The 17,582-nt window shown below is 41.1% G+C and overlaps 1 protein-coding gene and 1 long non-coding RNA gene across 16 annotated transcripts in view; one reads left to right on the top strand and one right to left on the bottom strand.

Annotated features, from left to right (window-relative positions):
- DNM3 (dynamin 3) overlaps window positions 1-17,582 on the bottom strand; it is a 182,154-nt gene that overhangs the window by 85,863 nt on the left and 78,709 nt on the right. Inside the window, exon 16 of one of the 15 annotated variants that reach the window (XM_068690749.1) lies at window positions 5,568-5,973. The exons of 11 other annotated variants lie outside the window; for them this stretch is intronic. In XM_068690749.1, coding sequence (XP_068546850.1) covers window positions 5,959-5,973 — 15 coding nt within the window. In that variant the 3' untranslated portion in view covers window positions 5,568-5,958. Of the gene's footprint in view, window positions 1-5,567; window positions 5,974-5,999; window positions 8,543-17,582 lie in introns of those variants that run through there. 3 more of the 15 variants (XM_068690750.1, XM_068690747.1, XM_068690748.1) reach the window with 3 other exon arrangements.
- The window catches only part of LOC137860461 (uncharacterized), a 29,496-nt gene continuing 16,427 nt past the window's right edge, over window positions 4,514-17,582 (top strand). The window contains exon 1 of the long non-coding RNA XR_011098924.1: window positions 4,514-4,833. This is a non-coding gene — a long non-coding RNA (uncharacterized lncRNA). The remainder of the gene's footprint in view (window positions 4,834-17,582) is intronic.

Below are 17,582 nucleotides of genomic sequence, written 5' to 3'. Positions count from 1 at the left end.
CACTACTAAATCACCCAGGAACATTCCTGGTTGTACAACCCTTATTTGCAGATTAGAGTCATGGACAACTCTAATGCTGATGTTTTTTACAACCCTCAAAACAGCTCCAGCCTCTCTGGTTTGTTAACTGACTTCACGGCCAGGAAAAGGCTGTCCATTTCACTTTAACCAACGTGTACAACAATTCACACTTCAGTGACTTCTTTCTGTTCATGCTTCAGCATTTTAATCTTGCTGAAGCCCCACATTCTAACAATCAGAAAAATGGATGTGTTTCAGCTAAGGCGCTACATGACAAAGCTTTCCCGGAAATTTTCATTTACCCCTATGAAAACCTTCCCTAATTGGCAAAGAAGGGCCATGGCCACTCATTCAGGATTCCCAGAAACCAGATAGCCAAAATTCTTGCAGACAGACTCTACACCCACCCACACCAGCCTCCAGCCACAGAGCATGACAACTCCTGCACAGAACACAGGCATCTTTGTGACATCTAACAGCCTGATGTACTCCTCGGTTTTCTGATCCTCTTCCTAATAGCTTTTTCTCTGGTTCAAACGCTTTGCTCCAAGTGCCAAGGTAAAAATTTGCTTGCCTCAGCTAATAGAAAATAGCTTCCAAGAATCAAATTAGTACTAAAATCACTGGAAGATTTGATAGGTTAGTGAGATGGTTGTTCACCCAAGTAACTAAAATGCTCAATTAGAAAACGTTTCAGCCCCAAATGCTGCATAGCATTTTATTATTAGTTCTACTACTTGTGGTTAATAAGGAGGGATGTCTTGGTAGAACCTAGTGTATTCTACTTACTGGTAAAAATACACACCAAAATGTACGGGTCTGTGCCACAATGGAAGCAGAAGGTGGGCAAATCTGAGAAATTCAGGTAATTTCAATCTACTGCTGAACTCAAAGAGTAGTAACAGGACCGTTATCATCACTTGTATTGCAGGAGCATCTAGGGATCTGTGGAATATTTCAAATTGGTACTGTAAAAATACTTACAACAGCTCGTGCCCCAAGGGCTAACAATCCTCGTCACCTTGACAGAAAGCTTGGAGGTCATCTGGCAGTCTTCCAGTAACGTGCTCTTTTCTCAGATGTTGCAGCTAGACCCTATTTCAAAGGCTGCACAACCATATCATGTTAGGAAAATGAGGATTATTTACAAACTGATACTGTCTTTAAGACTTGCCTCCACGCAGCCATGCTCAAATAAATTATGAACTGTCAAGCTATGCAACTACAAAACAAAATTGCATCTGCTAGGAACAAAGTAGGGCTTGTTCAACATGCTATCAGAGGTTTGAAAGTCCTCTGTAAGGAAAGATTCCTCCCTCATCACTATTATTTCCATTTCTTCTTCCTAGTTTTCAAAAGCCCGACGAATAAACAACTAATGCTGAGGGGAAGAGACAACCCTCAGGATATGCTTATTTACTAGCAACTCCTCTTTGTTTATTTATTACTTTTGTTGTGGGGGCTGTCTGTACCTCTCACCAACCTGCTAAGCAAGTGTCCTGGCCCCCATTTCTCCCTAGCAGAGGAGTTTTCATGAGGAGTTCTGGCAAGAGACCGCAGACAACACACACTGTCATGGGGTTGAGTCCAAAACTACGTGCACACAGGAAAAAAACCTCCTGGTTGCTACTTTGCAAATCTCTAGAAAAACAAGTATTTCCAGCAGCTCTCTAGAAAACCTCAGTCTCTCTCGTGATCCAGTAGGAGTGAATTTACTAAAGGATCCTCTGCTACATTTGCCCATTAAGCCTTCTGCAGGGTTTAGTGCTGTCCAAGAAACACCACAGGGCACTCCCAGGTAGAGGATAAATACAAGGCACAGCCCTACAGCCTGTCATTGTACCTGCCCATGGAACGCCAGCAGTTTGCTATTGCCAAGAAAACTGCAACGGGCTCCCACACAGCAGCAGAGGCACGTTGTGGTGGAGGAGCTAGCATCGTACCTAGTTCTTTGTGAGGAAAGACTGTTGTTATAAGAACTTTCACTCTGCAAGGGTCAGCACCTGGGGCCAAATCCCTGCAATGATGCCACAAACACTGCTCATTTTCTCCAGACAGACCTGACAGAAGTGGCTCCTCTACATCCTGCATGACACTAACATCAAACATCCTCTGCTAGACTGACCAACACTGCAAAAGGGAATACAGCATCACCTGTGTGAAGGACACAGAAGTTAACATGAGAAGTTGTTATTCTGTACAGCACAGATATTGAGCACGAATCTGGAAGCAGGACAGGTCTCTTTCCAAGGGCTGCACCTAGGTGAGAGAGCCCTGATTTTTAATAAGCTCAGCAGCACGGGTACCTGTGCAGCTGTGCTAACAGTGCTTTCCGATCCAGAATGGCTGTAAGCTCGCTCAGCGAGCGGTGTTACATGATAAAGGCACGACCCAACTGCTCTTGCTCCAAGTGCAGTAAACGGGAAATGGAGCTGAGCAGGTGAGATGCCTTTTGAATGCCCTCTGATTCTCCAAAACAGCAGTAGGTGACTCCAACAACTCTAAGCACACTATGAATAACTTTCACAAAGCATTCTGCAGCTAGATCAGCTCCCAGGCACAAGAAACCATTGTATTCAGATCCGTACGGCATGCTTACGCCAACTGAACTTAGAGCGCCCAAGAGATCGCTAGAGAGCAGAAATGCTGCCATACTGTCGATGCAGCTTTGTTAAACAGTTCCACAGCTCAACACTAGAGGCACCAAATCCCAGGAGTAAGAGCATACAATAGCCCTTGAAAAATCATTCAATAATCACTATGGTATGCACAAACCCATGAGAGGATCCAACAGCCCTGTAGAATCTGGGCTGGCTCCAAGCTGTGTGCAATAATTATTAACTAGTGCTTTGGGCAGCATCTCGCAGGTTTGTTTTTGGACGTTGCAAGTGAAGTTAGCTCTTCTTTATGTTACATGGGACTCGCTACTATGACCAGGTGGTTCTGATTTGTGGGGTTTTCACAACACTTGCTCCTCTTGCTTCTTTTTTCCCCTCCCTCTGCTTCAGGTTCACACCAACTTTTTGGTTGGTTGTGTCTGCATATCCTCCCCCCACCAAATACACGCGAACTTCTAAGGTTAGAACTATGAAATAACCTAGCCACTGTTTTTAATCTGCTTTCTAATAAAAGCCATCTAACTACCACAGCCAAAACTAAGACCCAAAGTGATCTGAATCTTTGTCGGATAAAGCTAATCAAGAAGTAGTGAAATAGCGGTGTAGGTAGATGACAAATTTACATGGCTAATCACCAACACGTGCTTGTTAGCAAAGAAAAGCTGAAAAGAGGCTTAAAGATCTTTTGGAGGCCACTAGAGTGGTAAAATAATGGATCTGAAGTTCTGCAGCTGAAAGTATGATATAGAGGGTGGGGCACTCAAACACATACCCCTTGTGAATCATGTGGTTGGAAGTGATTATATACTCCCTTAACTTAAGCAGCTGTGGAAAGCACAAAGGATTGGTGTCCCTGCTCGAGCAGAGGGGTTGGACCAGATGACTTCCAGAGGTCCCTTCCGACCTTAACCGTTCTGTGAAAGAAAGCAAAGCAAAAGAAAGCACAGTACCTTGGTGTTGTCACAGATACAGAAAGCTCACCGCTTGAACGCCCTAAGGATTTTGCCCACATTTGAAATTCAACCACAAATCCAGGCCAGTTTTTGGGACTTTCTCTGCAACGCTTTGATAGATTTTTTGAAATTCCTACTGTTTTCATCACAAAGCAGTGACAGAAAGTCACTCTTCTCGTAACAAGAAGGTACGGAGAGAGAAATGCATTTACATCCAGCAGTAACTGCATACGAGCACAGGCACAATTAACAAAAAGACTTAGAGACAGCTTAACTACAACTGAGAAAAGAAAACACACATAGATTGGGTTTTCTCCCCCCTCTCTTCACCAAGTACTATTCAGCAGCTGAGCTTTCTGGGCTCCAAGAAGGCTAAGCTGGGTAAACTCAGCCAACCACAAGGTTGAAAACGTAGCAGACGTATCATAAAATTTTAGTAACGCTTTTAAACTACTTCTCACCTCGCGGGTTTGATGGTGGTGTGGTACTGTTATACAATATGTGCTGTTGCCAAGGCAACTCCATCTCACCTCAACAGCTGCTGCAACTTCAGCGAATCGACATGACGAGCTGTAGCAATCCTGATTTTTTAATTTTTTTATTTTTTTTTAAAGAGTCTTTCCAACTATAAAGCATTTTCAGATGAATCTCTGGGGCTCTTTATCCAAGGACTATTGCTGTTTCTCAAAAATATCTTTCTCTGTATTCTAGTGGAAACATTTTGACACTAAGTTCAAGAAACATATTCTGTTAAATCAGATTTGTGTCTGGCAATTTTATACCTGGTGTAAAAACAGTATCATGCCTCTGTGTTCATTCAGTTTAAGTGCAAGAATTTTACATCTCTGGCAACAATACGAGCCTGCCTGGACAGTTTAGACTGTCCTTTTCCATTAGGAAAAAAGGAAAAAAGAAAAAAAATCTAAACTCCTCGAAACACAAAAAGTCCAACTTCTAACCCATCCCTTCAACAGAAGCCAAACTGTAGGACTGCTTCAGCTCCATTTTAAGCAGAGCTAAAATGAAGGTTGAAATCCAAAACGAGATTTTGTGAAAAGAAATCGGCACAGAGTGCCTCTGTGATAAAGGCTTTTGTAGAGGGAGGTGGCTAGAGTCTCGTGGTCCAAACCCCACAGTTTTTTGTTTTGTTTTTATTTTATTTTTGTGTCCTTGGATTCAGGGATATTGCTGTGTGAGCAAGGACTAGAAAAAGAATCAGAACGTTACGAGTCTTCCCCACAGTAAGTATCAATCGCAGCTTTTAAGAAGATTCAGTGCTATTTCTTTCTTTTTCTCAACCTATTTGGGTGTAGAACCAAAGTAAACATGAGACAGTAGAGCAAGCCTGTGAGAGTGTTTTGTGAAACTCAGCCAAGGTTCCTGCTATCTTAATTTGGGGAGAAAAATAAGTGTTACAAAATGTCTAGGAAAAGTTGGTGCTGAGAAAGCACTCAAGTATTTAAAGGTGGGCAATACAACGTGTTAAAGAGGAAGAACATAAAGCGTATTAAAATAATCAGGGGCACAACAGATTTTTAATCAACAAAGCAGTAAAGAAAGTTGATTTCTTTCCACTCTAGACTTCTCTCCTTGCCTTCCACTTTCCTTCCTTCCCAGCCCCACTGCAATCATAGGTCTGTCCGAACGCGTTCAGTGGTGGCTGCCAGGAAAGGCTCTGGTCCCGACTGCACACACGATGACAGTCCTTTCACCGAAAGGCAGCAGCTTAACAAAATCTGTGTAAACTTCACCTCTCTTCCAATCTGCAAATATAACGTGGGGATGGGGCTTTTTTTGATTTAGTAAAGTTTCTGTCTACAAAACTTTGGAAGTGTTCCTCTGCGTCTTAACCAGCCTTCACTACAAAAATACCCCAACAGACAACAAATGCCCGCTGCTACTCATCAGATTTACAAGGCATAACACGCACACTCATACAATCTTTGTTATTTTTTTTTTTCAGTCCTGCAGCTCAAATATGTGTAAGCAAAAGCTCTAGCTGTAACACTGAGACTGGCAAGGGATCTGTTAAATTCAGCGATGCAAAGAGTTAAAAAACAAAACCAAAAAAACAAGCGGCAAAGAATGTACCTAATTGCCACTAATCCTGCCTATTAGATTTCATTCAGACACCACAACTTCTTTCAAATAACCCCAGTTTATTTTTGAAAAAAATTCCTTTCTTCAGACAGGATATGGGGGAGGAGTCAATCGGTGATGTTTTACACATGCACATCTGGATACAGTCCAATTATTCCCCTTATACATTCCTCCAGTTGTTTTCATTTTGCTCCATGCTCTGGCATTCATAAATTTGTGAGATTAATTGTGTGTGAGCGTCTGCAGTCTTGGATCTGGGCACGGGTTTAGCAGCAACACAGCTAGAAGTCAACATTAAAGAGAGCTCAGCTCAGAAAACACAGTTTACATTTATGCATCTTGGTACTGTAAGGATTGAAGCAACCACCATCCTTACCACATGCATCGAATTGGTGAGATTAATTCAGTACCAACTAAATTATCTTCCTGCAGCTCGTCTGAGCCTCATGGAAAGCTATGCCGCTTTGCAGAGAAAGGATATTTTTTTTCTTTGCATGATTTCGCTCGTCTTTGAGAGCGACACGAGGTCACGCAGAGCAGAAGCGCCGCACGGCCTCACGGGGTCCGCACGACCCCTCTGACTGCCGGGGTCCTCAGAGCAGCCACATCCAGCGACTTGGGAAATCCCCGTACGGGAGGTATTCCCATGTGAAGCTCGGATTCCTTGCTGCTGTAACTTACTATTTACAGCGCTCAGCAAACGCAGACAGGAAGGTTGTGACTGGACTTCTGCTGTTCGCCGGCTATTCCAGGCTGCTAGAACAGCCCCCTTCGGGGCCAAAGGCAAGCGAGCTTAAACCAATCACCACAACAGGGAAAGCAAGTGGGCTAAACACACGGCTTCTCCTCTCCTGGGGCCAAGACTTCCATTTACTGATGTTTTGTATTTTATGTGCAATTTACTAACTAAAACCACCTGCTTCCTCAAGCTCTCTGCAATTTATTGTTTTGCAAAATCAGTTTCACATTACACTTCTGATCAGTGCGGTTCCACATGAGAGCTACAGAACTTAGGTGATGTATTAAAAAGCAAGGGGTCGAAGGGCAAGAATCTGCTCACTTCACCGCGAGCTTTCTGACCCAAAAACAGGGCTGCATGCACAAATCCCACTTGCGCTCCAACAGCGGAGCTCGGCGTGGTGATGGAGCTGTCAAGGCAGCAGGGCGACAAGGGAGCTGCACCGAGCTCAGCTCACAAAGCCTTCCCCAAAGCAGTTCACTGCTGGCAGGAGTATTTGGAGAGCTACAGGTTGTTTTGGTTCGGGGGTGGGCTATTTTGTGCAAGACGGTTGCTACACTCACGAACAATTATCCATCAGGTTTGACAGGCTATTTACTGAAGATAAATTGAGCTGATAACTTCTTACAACCACCTATTCTTTTCCAAAAATCCTAATGTTCTGTAGGAGACTCAGCATGGGCACACCATTTCAAATTTAGCAGATGACATTACTCTAGAATACTTTAACTCCCTTGCATTTCCCATTATTAATCCATCTTGTGGATTTATCTTTGAAGATCTCTCAAATTTGTGCTGTTTGTAGCAGGCTCTTGATAAAACACAGCAGAATAAAAGCATTCCTTAGGCCAAGGGTTTTTTTTTTTTTTTTTTTTTTTTTTTACTCCCCATCACATGAAATCATTCCACTTCTCTTGACCCAGAAGGAAAACAGATTGAATTTGGCTTTCCCCGTGGCCACAATACCTGAATCTAGCAATTAATCCCCGCTGCACAGAGACAATTTTCGCCTCTTGCCAGCCTCCGCAGTTAATCCCTACAACTCCTTTCGCAATGATTTGTGTTGCAATGCTGAAGGCAGAAGGTCCAAAACGCAGGTAGAGTGCTTGCCCTTGCAGTGGGCTAATTGCTGGGGAAGCACAGCTAACGTCCCCAGCACTGCACTGCTTGAATCCCTAGTAGCTCGTGCTGTGTTACTTGAGAATTGGGCCAGCTGTGAGGTTCAGCCCCTCACCCTGAACTTCCATCGTTAAGAATTTCATCCAACCTTAACAGTTGCGTACTGTGTTTTAGCCTTTTCCTCTCTAAAGTCAGGAAATCGTACCTAAAACCAACAAATGTTGCAACTTAAATGAAATTCTTTCAACATCAAGTACCTGAGAGGCAGGGAATGTCAGATTTACGGCTGCACACACAACCTTAATTCCGCCCCATATGTGTATGCATTGTGATTAAGTATCTGATTACGTGATTGCATACTATTTTTCTCTGGGACTCCTGCCTCATTCAGCGCGCAGAAAGCACATACAAGAGGGAAGAATTACATTTGCACAAACAGCCATAAATCCAGCATTTTCTAGCTTCTGACCACTTGACTTTGCAAATAATGTGCCTTTCACGTAGACTTCTGGTCGCAGTATTTGCGCAGCGTACGCTGAAGAAGATTGCAGCAACTGACATTATACTTTGCTCTTAGAGGACATAATCGATTGCTGAAACCCTCTCATTTTATGGATGTAACATTTTCAAAAACTCTCATTTCATGGTTGCACTATCATGCTTATAAAAGTCATATTTTCCACACAATAGAGGCAGTACAAAAATTAAAACAAGCTGTACCCTGATTGGCCAAGTTGTCTGAATTATTCTCTTTCTTCCTAACAATGAACTGTATTCTCTGAGCTCCAAGTAAACAATTAAGAAGGGTGGGGGTGGGGGCTGGAGTGTAACCTATAGTAAACAGCATTTTAATTGCACTTAAGTATTGGGAAAAAAAGTAATAAGTAAAATAAGCCCCAATTTCTCTTGATGCTACTCGCGATCATGGTGCTGTCCTAGCAAAATAGAAGTTCTGAGCTGCAGGAGAGGGCACACATTTTATCCAACACATCCTGAAAAAAAAACAGAAAGCACCTCACACATTTCCAGAAACATGTCTTCAAAGGCGGTAGCTTTTATACCGAGGTCAGATTATCAGTGTCAGCATGCCTCTGCTATCAGAAAAGACACTGAATAATGCAGTTGCTGGCTCAGCAGGTGGCACTGGATTAATACAGATAGGATACTTTTACTCCATAGCCCCCAAATAGAATTTTTAGGAAAACAGGTTAGTGAAACGTGGTTCGACTTCGAAAAACAACCATAAAATAATGTTGAGGGCTCCTGTATTACCAGGTCTCCTTGATTCCACTTTGAGAGCTCATGGAGGAAAACCCTCCATGATCCCAGCTCAGCCTGGGATCTCTGCCACATCTCCAGACAGAATGTGTATCTTGCAGTCTCAGATACTCAGCTAAATTCATCTCATTCAAATCCTTTAACTGTGAGAGCATTTGTACTGGGCAGAAGCAAACAATTTAGCCAACTGCTGCTTCTGCTTTACTTTCTTAGTTGTATGGACTGAGTGGGGGGGAGCAGAAAGCAGTAAAAGCAAATCCAGACCCCCAAGTAATTAAGTCAGCATTGAGAAGAATACAAGGAGAGATATAACATTCCCCTAAATATCTGCATCCCTCTTCTATTTGCTTTTCGCACTATCCAGCATTTGGAGGGTTCTTAAGCTTTCCCTTTGACACTGGGAGAGGCTGGGACAGACTTCTGAAGGAGATATCTCTTAGCAAATTCAAGTTTTTCCACTACCTAAAGTAAACATTTCAGATAAATTGCAGTTGTCATTTCTATTGGAAACAGGTAATCAGGCCTGCAATATTGCAATTCATTCTGCAATCTCCGTAACACAGTTTATGACGGGTCCTAATGGAGATGGAAACCAGAATGCAGCATTTTTAGGTAAAATGTGACTGTATTACACAAGCAGGTTTAGATTTCTGTTAATATACAGAACCATGCTTCAGCAATGGCCACAAAACGTATTGTATACGCTGAGAAGTGTGAACAGGGCCATTTATTTTCAGAACTCATGAGATGATAACAGGACAGGAAAGCAGTTTTTTTCCTCTCATACACACTAGAGCAATGCCTTGGAATCAAAATAAATATTTTTCAGAACAAAATCACCAGAGCAGTTTGAACAGCAAGTAATAAATAAAAAGAAAGAGTTTCTTAAGGCTAACCTTTAATTGCCTGGTGGGACCATTCAGTCGATGCCCTTCACATGCTTAAACCCTATCAAGGTAAACATCTGCATGTTCAATAGATAAAAAGTGCTAATTTTGATGATACATACTTCAACACAAGAAAGCACCAGCATCCTTTACTAAACAGCCACCTAGCTAAGACTGAAAGGTATTAACTAAATGCCAACTTCTTCATTTTTAATTAGCTAAGAAGGTTGTCAAGGTATACCTACTGCAATCTTTGGATGCTCTTTCAGGGTCCGACACCGACACTTGTGTCTCAAAGTTTTGGAGAACCTACATTCTATGGATGACTTTTGCTTTTATCATTAGTCATATGACCATCACATGAAGATTTCTGGGAGGCTGCCTGTATTTTTTAGGCTCCTCTTGGTCTGCTAAAACTAAGATTTTTCTGTGTATGCACTGAATTAGGAGAGAGAATACAAAACTGTGGGCTCACACATCTTCTAGCAGCAAATACTATATCATGCGGTGCCACCTGCTCCACAAGAGCAAGTCTCCACTAAGCACCATGCTCCTCTCCAAGTCCCAAGCCTGATGTCCTCGGATCTCCTACCTGACAGTATTCACCTTGAGTCTTCTCTGCTTTTTTTTTTTCCCCTTACTGTACTGACACAATCTTCACCTTCTCTTTCTTCGCAAGCATATCCCAAGGCTCACAGAAATAAGAAACTGGAAACTATCCACAAGATGAGGTTAATTCAGTAACATTTGCTCTCACAAGGCATATTGAACAACAATATTGAACATAATTGCCTCCTCTTGGGGTCTGGTAACATTCTTGGAAGGATTTTCTAAGTGCATTTACAAGCACTTTTAAAACATTTAACTTTATAAATAGCTTATCTTATCAAATCTAATTTTGCTGGGAAAAAAAAAAAAAACAAAAAAACACCAAATTCCATTTCTAGGAATAAAAAGGAACCTTGGTAGGAACCAGTTCACACTTGGAAGCTTATCTGTACAGGTAGGAGTAATAAAAGTATGTCTAGGTATCCAGATGTTTAAGGTTTTACCAGGGATGCTCCTGGACACAGCCTGGTATTACTTATTTCTTTTTACCTCAAATCAGCTATATTGCTATCATTGCAAATCAAATCCCAAATTAACTCAGGGAAGACGCATCAGATGGGGGTAAATAAATGCAACAAAGTTATGACAACTACACAAATGAGTTATAGTTCATCTAACCACAGATGCTTTTTGATTTTAACATCGACTCAATCAGATAAGCATGTTCAGGTATAAAACTAATGAGGATGAAGTTTGTAGATAAGAGCAGAGCTACATTAAACGAATGAAACACCAACACCTTCATAAACATATGAAGAACACAGCATGGTGTAATATATCAGATTCTGCACAGAAAACTATAAATTGGGCATGTGTTTAATAGCGCTCCCTGATGTTACCTTCAGATACCATAAAGTAAGGCCTCATTTCTGACTTCCTGGCTCTGGAGAATGTTTTTCTTTAATTATATCCACATACCCTATGTAAAAGGAATTTACCATTAGGTTTTTGGCCTTCACCAGACATCTTTATTAATTATTTTAAAATACTGAAATTATGATAGGGGGCGATCATAAATGTAACCTCTAGGCAGAAAGAAATTCTGCAGGAGATTGACTGCAACTGCAATGAGGTGAGTGAAACAGACCCAACCTCTACGTGTTCCTCTCCTAGAGGATGCTCCTTCCAAACCCAACATGTGGTATTAGCATGGCCTCAGATTATGACAGGCTACAAACTAACAAGCTGTACGGTGAATTGACAGCAAAGCAACAAACCAACAGAAAAATAGAACAAAACCCAAATCTCTGTCAGAACACTCAAGTACATCACAAGTAGACACAACACCAAGTAGACCAAAGCCCTGAGAGAAGCAGTCTCTGTTTTGAACAGTCATTCCCTTATTTAGATCAATCTTTTGGTAACACAACCTCACTTGAGAAAATCCACACTTTTTTGAAAAATGCATAGTTATCTACCCTCAAAATGCGCAGTCACGTGCACACATCGATAACTGTGGTTGTGCTTTTAATTCAATGCGTAGTGCATTCACCAACTATTAACCCCACCAAGCATACCGATGAGATATCTACGGGCAAAGTAGAAAGAAGTTGGAAATGAACAGCAAGGTTTGGGGCACTAGACCTTGGGAACTGCAGTAATATCACAGTGAAGATGTTGAGGTAAAATCTTGGATAAGGATAACAAAGGCAAGAGGAGTAATATGCCACCAAAGTTTCTGATAGGACTGAAATATATGGGACATGGACAAGAAAAGTGCAGAAATGGTTAGGTAGGGCTAGAATGGCTCTGGGCAGGAAGGGGGCTGGGTGCAGCAAGAAGTGCAGTATTACCTTCTCCAGAATTAGGAGGCTGTGGCTTGCGGATATGACTGCAGACGAAAGTCAGGGGGGGGATGAATTGAAGGACCCCGAGAAGGCTCAGCAGAATCCCTTCAAGAGACCATGTGGGAGATGCAACAGGTGACACGTTTTCAAAAACAAATTCAAAGATTAGGTCCACGTGACAAAGACGACTCCACTGAAGTTGCAAACTGAATCGATTCATTGCAGTGCAAGGCAGTCCTAGCCAAATTTCACAGGCGTGAGGCTACAGAAATGCTAGCTGGCAGATTATATTCCCAAGGGAGGCTGTATCAAAACATGAGCTTTCTGTAAAGCTCCTCTCCTAAGACTGGGATAGTATACTGCATAAGGAGTTGTATTTTTTTCCTAGCTTTTCAAATGTAGGACTTCCATGAGCTAATGGGGACACTGCAGAAGATTTCACAGGACAGAAGTGCCTTTAGTGCCTTAGGGCCTTTTAACACAGAATTGTGCACACACGGTCCATCTCCCATTGCACAGCTAACTACTGTATCTTGCATAACTTCAACCATTCCCCATTACCTGTTTTAGCTACTGTTTCACTGCAGATCCAGACAAGAACTTTGCACCCCATTGTAGCATGGCCTGCTCTGAGGGCTTTACAGGGAAGAGACCCCACAGGAGAAAGAATTTGGTCAACTCATACAACAAGCAGGTAACAAGAGCAAGAATCTTGATCTCTTGCTTTCCAATTGTATGTTCTGAAAAACGTTATGATGGAAACATTTCCAACACTGGTCAATTATGAAGCTTCCTTACCTTCCATGCCTCCTGAGCTACTGCTTTTTCAGCATCTCCAGTGAAACGTATTGATAACATCACACCTCTAAATCCCCACACCTGTACTATAATGAAGATGAACAACTTGTGGAAAGAAAAACAAAACAATTTCTAATTTGTTCATTAGATGAAGCACTGCATGTACGCATACAAGTATAACCTCAGCCTTAGAAGAAGAGCTTTACACAGACCTCACTTAGGGCTAAAGCCTCCTTTGGAGAACCATCTACAGTTACAGCTCATTTCTTCACTGATTTTCCACCTTGCTTTGAGACAGCCCATTCAGAACAAGTTGATTTGCAGGGACAAGGTTGCTGGGAGAACAGTGGCATTGTGATCTCTTATCAGATAGTCTTCCTTTTTCAAGTAATTAAATACTACTTTTATGTATTACTCTCTCTGCTATCACTGATCAGCTTGAATATTTGTTTTTATTTCCTAGATTATGATTCTACTACAACTGCAAGTAACAATTGTGTTTTGTTTTTTTTGTTTGTTTGTTTTAAGGATATCTAATGCTGTAATAAACAGATATTAAATCTTAAACTGCAGTCATGAAAAGAAATATTCACGTTACATGGAGATTTACACAAGGTTGCTGTCTTACTGAGGAAATTTTCTATCACCCCTCCCCTGAACGAACAAAGCACTGACGGATATGGAATTGAATGCACACTATCTTTAAACATAACTGAGACTTCTAAAATAGCAGCATACTGACTTTACATAATTAAACTCTTGGTGAATCTTCAAAGTGAAGAAGGGAGAGACACCACCAAGAATGTTTTTTTTAAATGCCCATGATTGTTTTTCCTAGTCAAGGCAGCAGTCTGTCAATACCTCAGAGTATGCCAAATATGAAGTTTCAAAACAGCGTCTTGAATCGTGAAGGAAAACTAAAAGAACACCACAAACATGTCTCAACAGGTGGAAAGTATATAAATAAAATTTCAAATAATTCAAATACATCCAAACAGCTACATTTTCCACAGAAAAACATGCTTCTCTCTAGCTACCTGGAAAAAAAATCAGACCAAACTCAGCATTGTGATTTATCCAACCTGAAAAACGCACTATTTCACTTTCCCTCCAAAATTAATTAAGGAACTCAAAGAAAACTTCTAAAAAAACAAAAGCCATATCATGAAACAAAGCACAAGCCAAACGTTAGTGTTATTTGTAGTAACCATTCTTGCCACTGCAGGTTCCAAATGCCACAACTTCGATTCACGTCTTTTGCACTGAGGTTTAGATGCACTAAGAGGCAATCAGCATTTTGATGTGCTTACAGCTTAAAAACACATAAGGGTAAGATATTGAATGGGAACAAGATATACAAGGCAGGTATATTTGATGAGGATTAACTTTTTTTTTTTTTTAGCTGTTGGACTTTTGAGTAGTGAAATATGTTTGCAAATTATTCTATAGTAATCCAAATAACAACTTATTTTGTCACTAACACACAAGGATATGATAATTATGCCTCCTGTCCACTCAGCACTTCACTACTGCATAGCTATTTTTAAAAAAACAAAACAATAACAAAACACACAACCACCACACATATGGTTTGGTATGAAGCTTTGGCTACACCAATTCCAAATTACGCTGTAGCTATTCTCACAGGGCAGGCATCTCAGGGCATTTTTAGAATCGAGTGAATTCTGGAATTAGGTATATCTCATCAACACCTTCCCCAAAAGAATGAAGCAGAACAAGTCGCTCTTGTATTTAACATTAAAAACAGCAGGAATTCAGAATTACATTCCACTGAGTTGCATTTCAATTTCTTTTCCCGTTTGGTATTCGAATACTCTGAGAGTACACTTGAGATGTGCAACACTGACAAAACAGTAGAAACATTCAATGGCTTCTCTGCCTTGCTTTTCGGTTATGCCCTTGTGTGCCTCCAGGTCTTTGTTATTAATTAAATCAAGCCAGATTTCTACCAACAGCATGACAGCAGCGTCATCAGCATGCAATCTGCTGAGGCTTTCCGAAAGCCTCTCCAATTACTTTTGCAGGTTTAGTATCTCTTTTTGCAGCCCTTCACTGTGTAAAACGTGCACAAGCAGTTATTCAGTGCATTTCTTGTGCTCAGAAGCTATTTTAACTTTCTAATCGCAGTTCCACAAAAATACTGCACGGCTGTTTAAAGAGCTCTAGCACTGAAACTGGCCCTTCAACCTTCCTTAATCTGTGCAGCTGACAGGAGGTACAGAAACACTTTTGAATGCCTGCAATGTTCCTTTATGATAGTGTCGGTATTTTTCAAGTAGATCCAGACAACCTCCTCCTGGGAAATCTAGGAAAAATGGATCTCGGGATCCATCTCCTTTGCTTCGTTTTCACTGCTTCCCTGAGCAAATGAAAGAGATTCCTTACCACGCTGTTTACATTTCTGGGTAGCACTTTCAACAGCTTGAAATCACTGCACAAATGTAGGTGTTTACCACTCACATACTCCTGAGCACCTGGTAATGATGACTGAAGTTCTCCATTTTGTACAGCTTCCAAAAGATGCAGAAGATCTTCAAAAACTTCCCTTTTGAGCCCTTTAAGTCTTTCATTCACAGACTGAACTTGAAGTATAACATATCCAATATATTAAAATGTTCAGCTTTTTTTTAAAAAGCGTTGTATTCGATTTTATTTGTCCTGCGGCACTTCTTTTCCCAGGCTCTGTGCAAAAACACGGGACTGCTTTGGCGCTAAGGAGCCTCAGTGAACTTTTAAAAACTGAACTTCTGTTCAAAACTAGGAAAAAAAAAACCCAAACCCTGAGACTCTGAGTAAGTCCACTGGACTGTTTTCAGAGATGGTGAAATTTTCCATAACTCCACACCAGATAAAGGATTATTTGAACAATATTAGGAACTACTACGTATTTTAGCTCTGCATGCGGAGCTCAAATGCAGAGTTCACCAGAACTTCTATGTTATGGTGCCACTGCTAGAATGGCATGGCACTAGTAACTCTGCAACCTTGCAGCTCTGTTGATGTCATGTCAATTCAATCCACTAACACTTAAAACAACACATGTTCCAGAATATTATGTACAAATTGTCCCACTCCTATAGAATCCTACACAAAATTACAGTACTGGTCAAATACCACTTTTTTTTTTCTTCTGTTCTTAAAAAATGCACTGCCTTTTATTTTAAGCTCTATACTATTCATCTAGCAGTTTGTTTCTCTCTTCCACTAGCAGAAAATATAATACAGGAAAAGATTTAAATGAAAACCAGATCTGTGTAGTGAATTGCATATGGTTTCCATTTTCCTTCATGCAATGTTTCATAGACAGTCAACTAAGAAATCCCTCCCACAAATCCGGATCTGAAGTCCACTTTCAGAATGTTGTCAGCACAGGAGTTCGGAGGCAACTCTCTGTGCAGGAAAACGCTGCAATACTTCTGTGCTCTGTCTCGTTAGGGTAAATCATTTCTAAAAAGCACCACTTTGATCTGGCTAATAAATCAGTATGTACAAAATATGCACGCTCAAATGATGCTGGCCGTCTCCATGTGGACCTGCTGTAGAGTTTTCTGTTTCCTGGCAGACTGTGTGCCCACACCACACAGCTTAATGCATTTTGTGCCCATTCACAACGCATGGAGTTTTCCTGCACTAACAATTTTATACTTAGTTGACATGCTAGGGCTAAACCCAGCCAATAAATACTGCTTATGCCAAGAAGCTTCCATAGCTATTACATTCCATCAGCTTTCCTGGATGATTTAAACGATTATTTACAAGGTCTTTCTGACTTTGTTTATAAAAAATGCATCTTTTCATCCTATTCCTCATAGGCTGGACTAATCTTTTTTTCTTCTTCTTCCCTCCTGCGTTCTCAGCAGTTCCTGGCGACATACAAATACCAAAGCAAGTGCACCATGTTTCCATCAGAGATCAGGAGAGGTTTACAAAAGCAGCGAGCTCCTGGTTTCCCTAAGCACTCCCAGGGGGTTTACATGTCAATGGACAAGAATGAAGGATAAGCTGCTGTTTGTCAGATGCTTTTCTTGTTGCCATCAGTTAACAATTGTTTGGATTTCCTCCTCTTTAGAGAGCAGCTTTAAGGGGGTCATGAAAGGGATTCAAAAATGAAATAGAAGACATTGGAGCACCTTCCCATTTTCCTCTCCAAGGTAAAAGTCCACGAAGGACTGCATACATGGGGAGATGTTCTCAGTAAGCATTACTTAGCACATCAGAATGACACAGCACTGGCCGCTGTAAAGGCAAGACACTCAGATGTTGCACACTTACAGGCAGAATCAAAGACCAACTCCAGCAAGACCTCAGAAACTGGATGTGCTAACACCTTGTCATTGAGAAAATGTGTGCAACCAAGGGATGAACACGTCTTCCTGCCTGACAGAAATAGCCTTTAAAATTAGCACCTGACTATACACATCTGTTTAGAAAAATCAAGAACACATCAAAGGTTACTTGTTATACAGGTCTATTTTTGATGGAGTCTTGCAGACTGAAAATTCTTTGACATGTAAAAAAAAGTAAGGTTAAGGAAGTCTTGCTGATTCTATGTCTCCTTGTATTTGTATATTATAAAAAAAAAAAAAAAAACATAACCAGGGCAAACAGCAGTCTGTAGAAAACTTACAAATACTAAATATATGAATACATGA

The sequence above is a fragment of the Anas acuta genome, chromosome 8 (genome assembly GCF_963932015.1).
Source record: "Anas acuta chromosome 8, bAnaAcu1.1, whole genome shotgun sequence".
Taxonomy (NCBI): Eukaryota; Metazoa; Chordata; class Aves; order Anseriformes; family Anatidae; genus Anas; species Anas acuta.
Note: the sequence above shows the minus strand (reverse complement) of the source record. Positions and strands in the feature narration are given on the sequence as shown.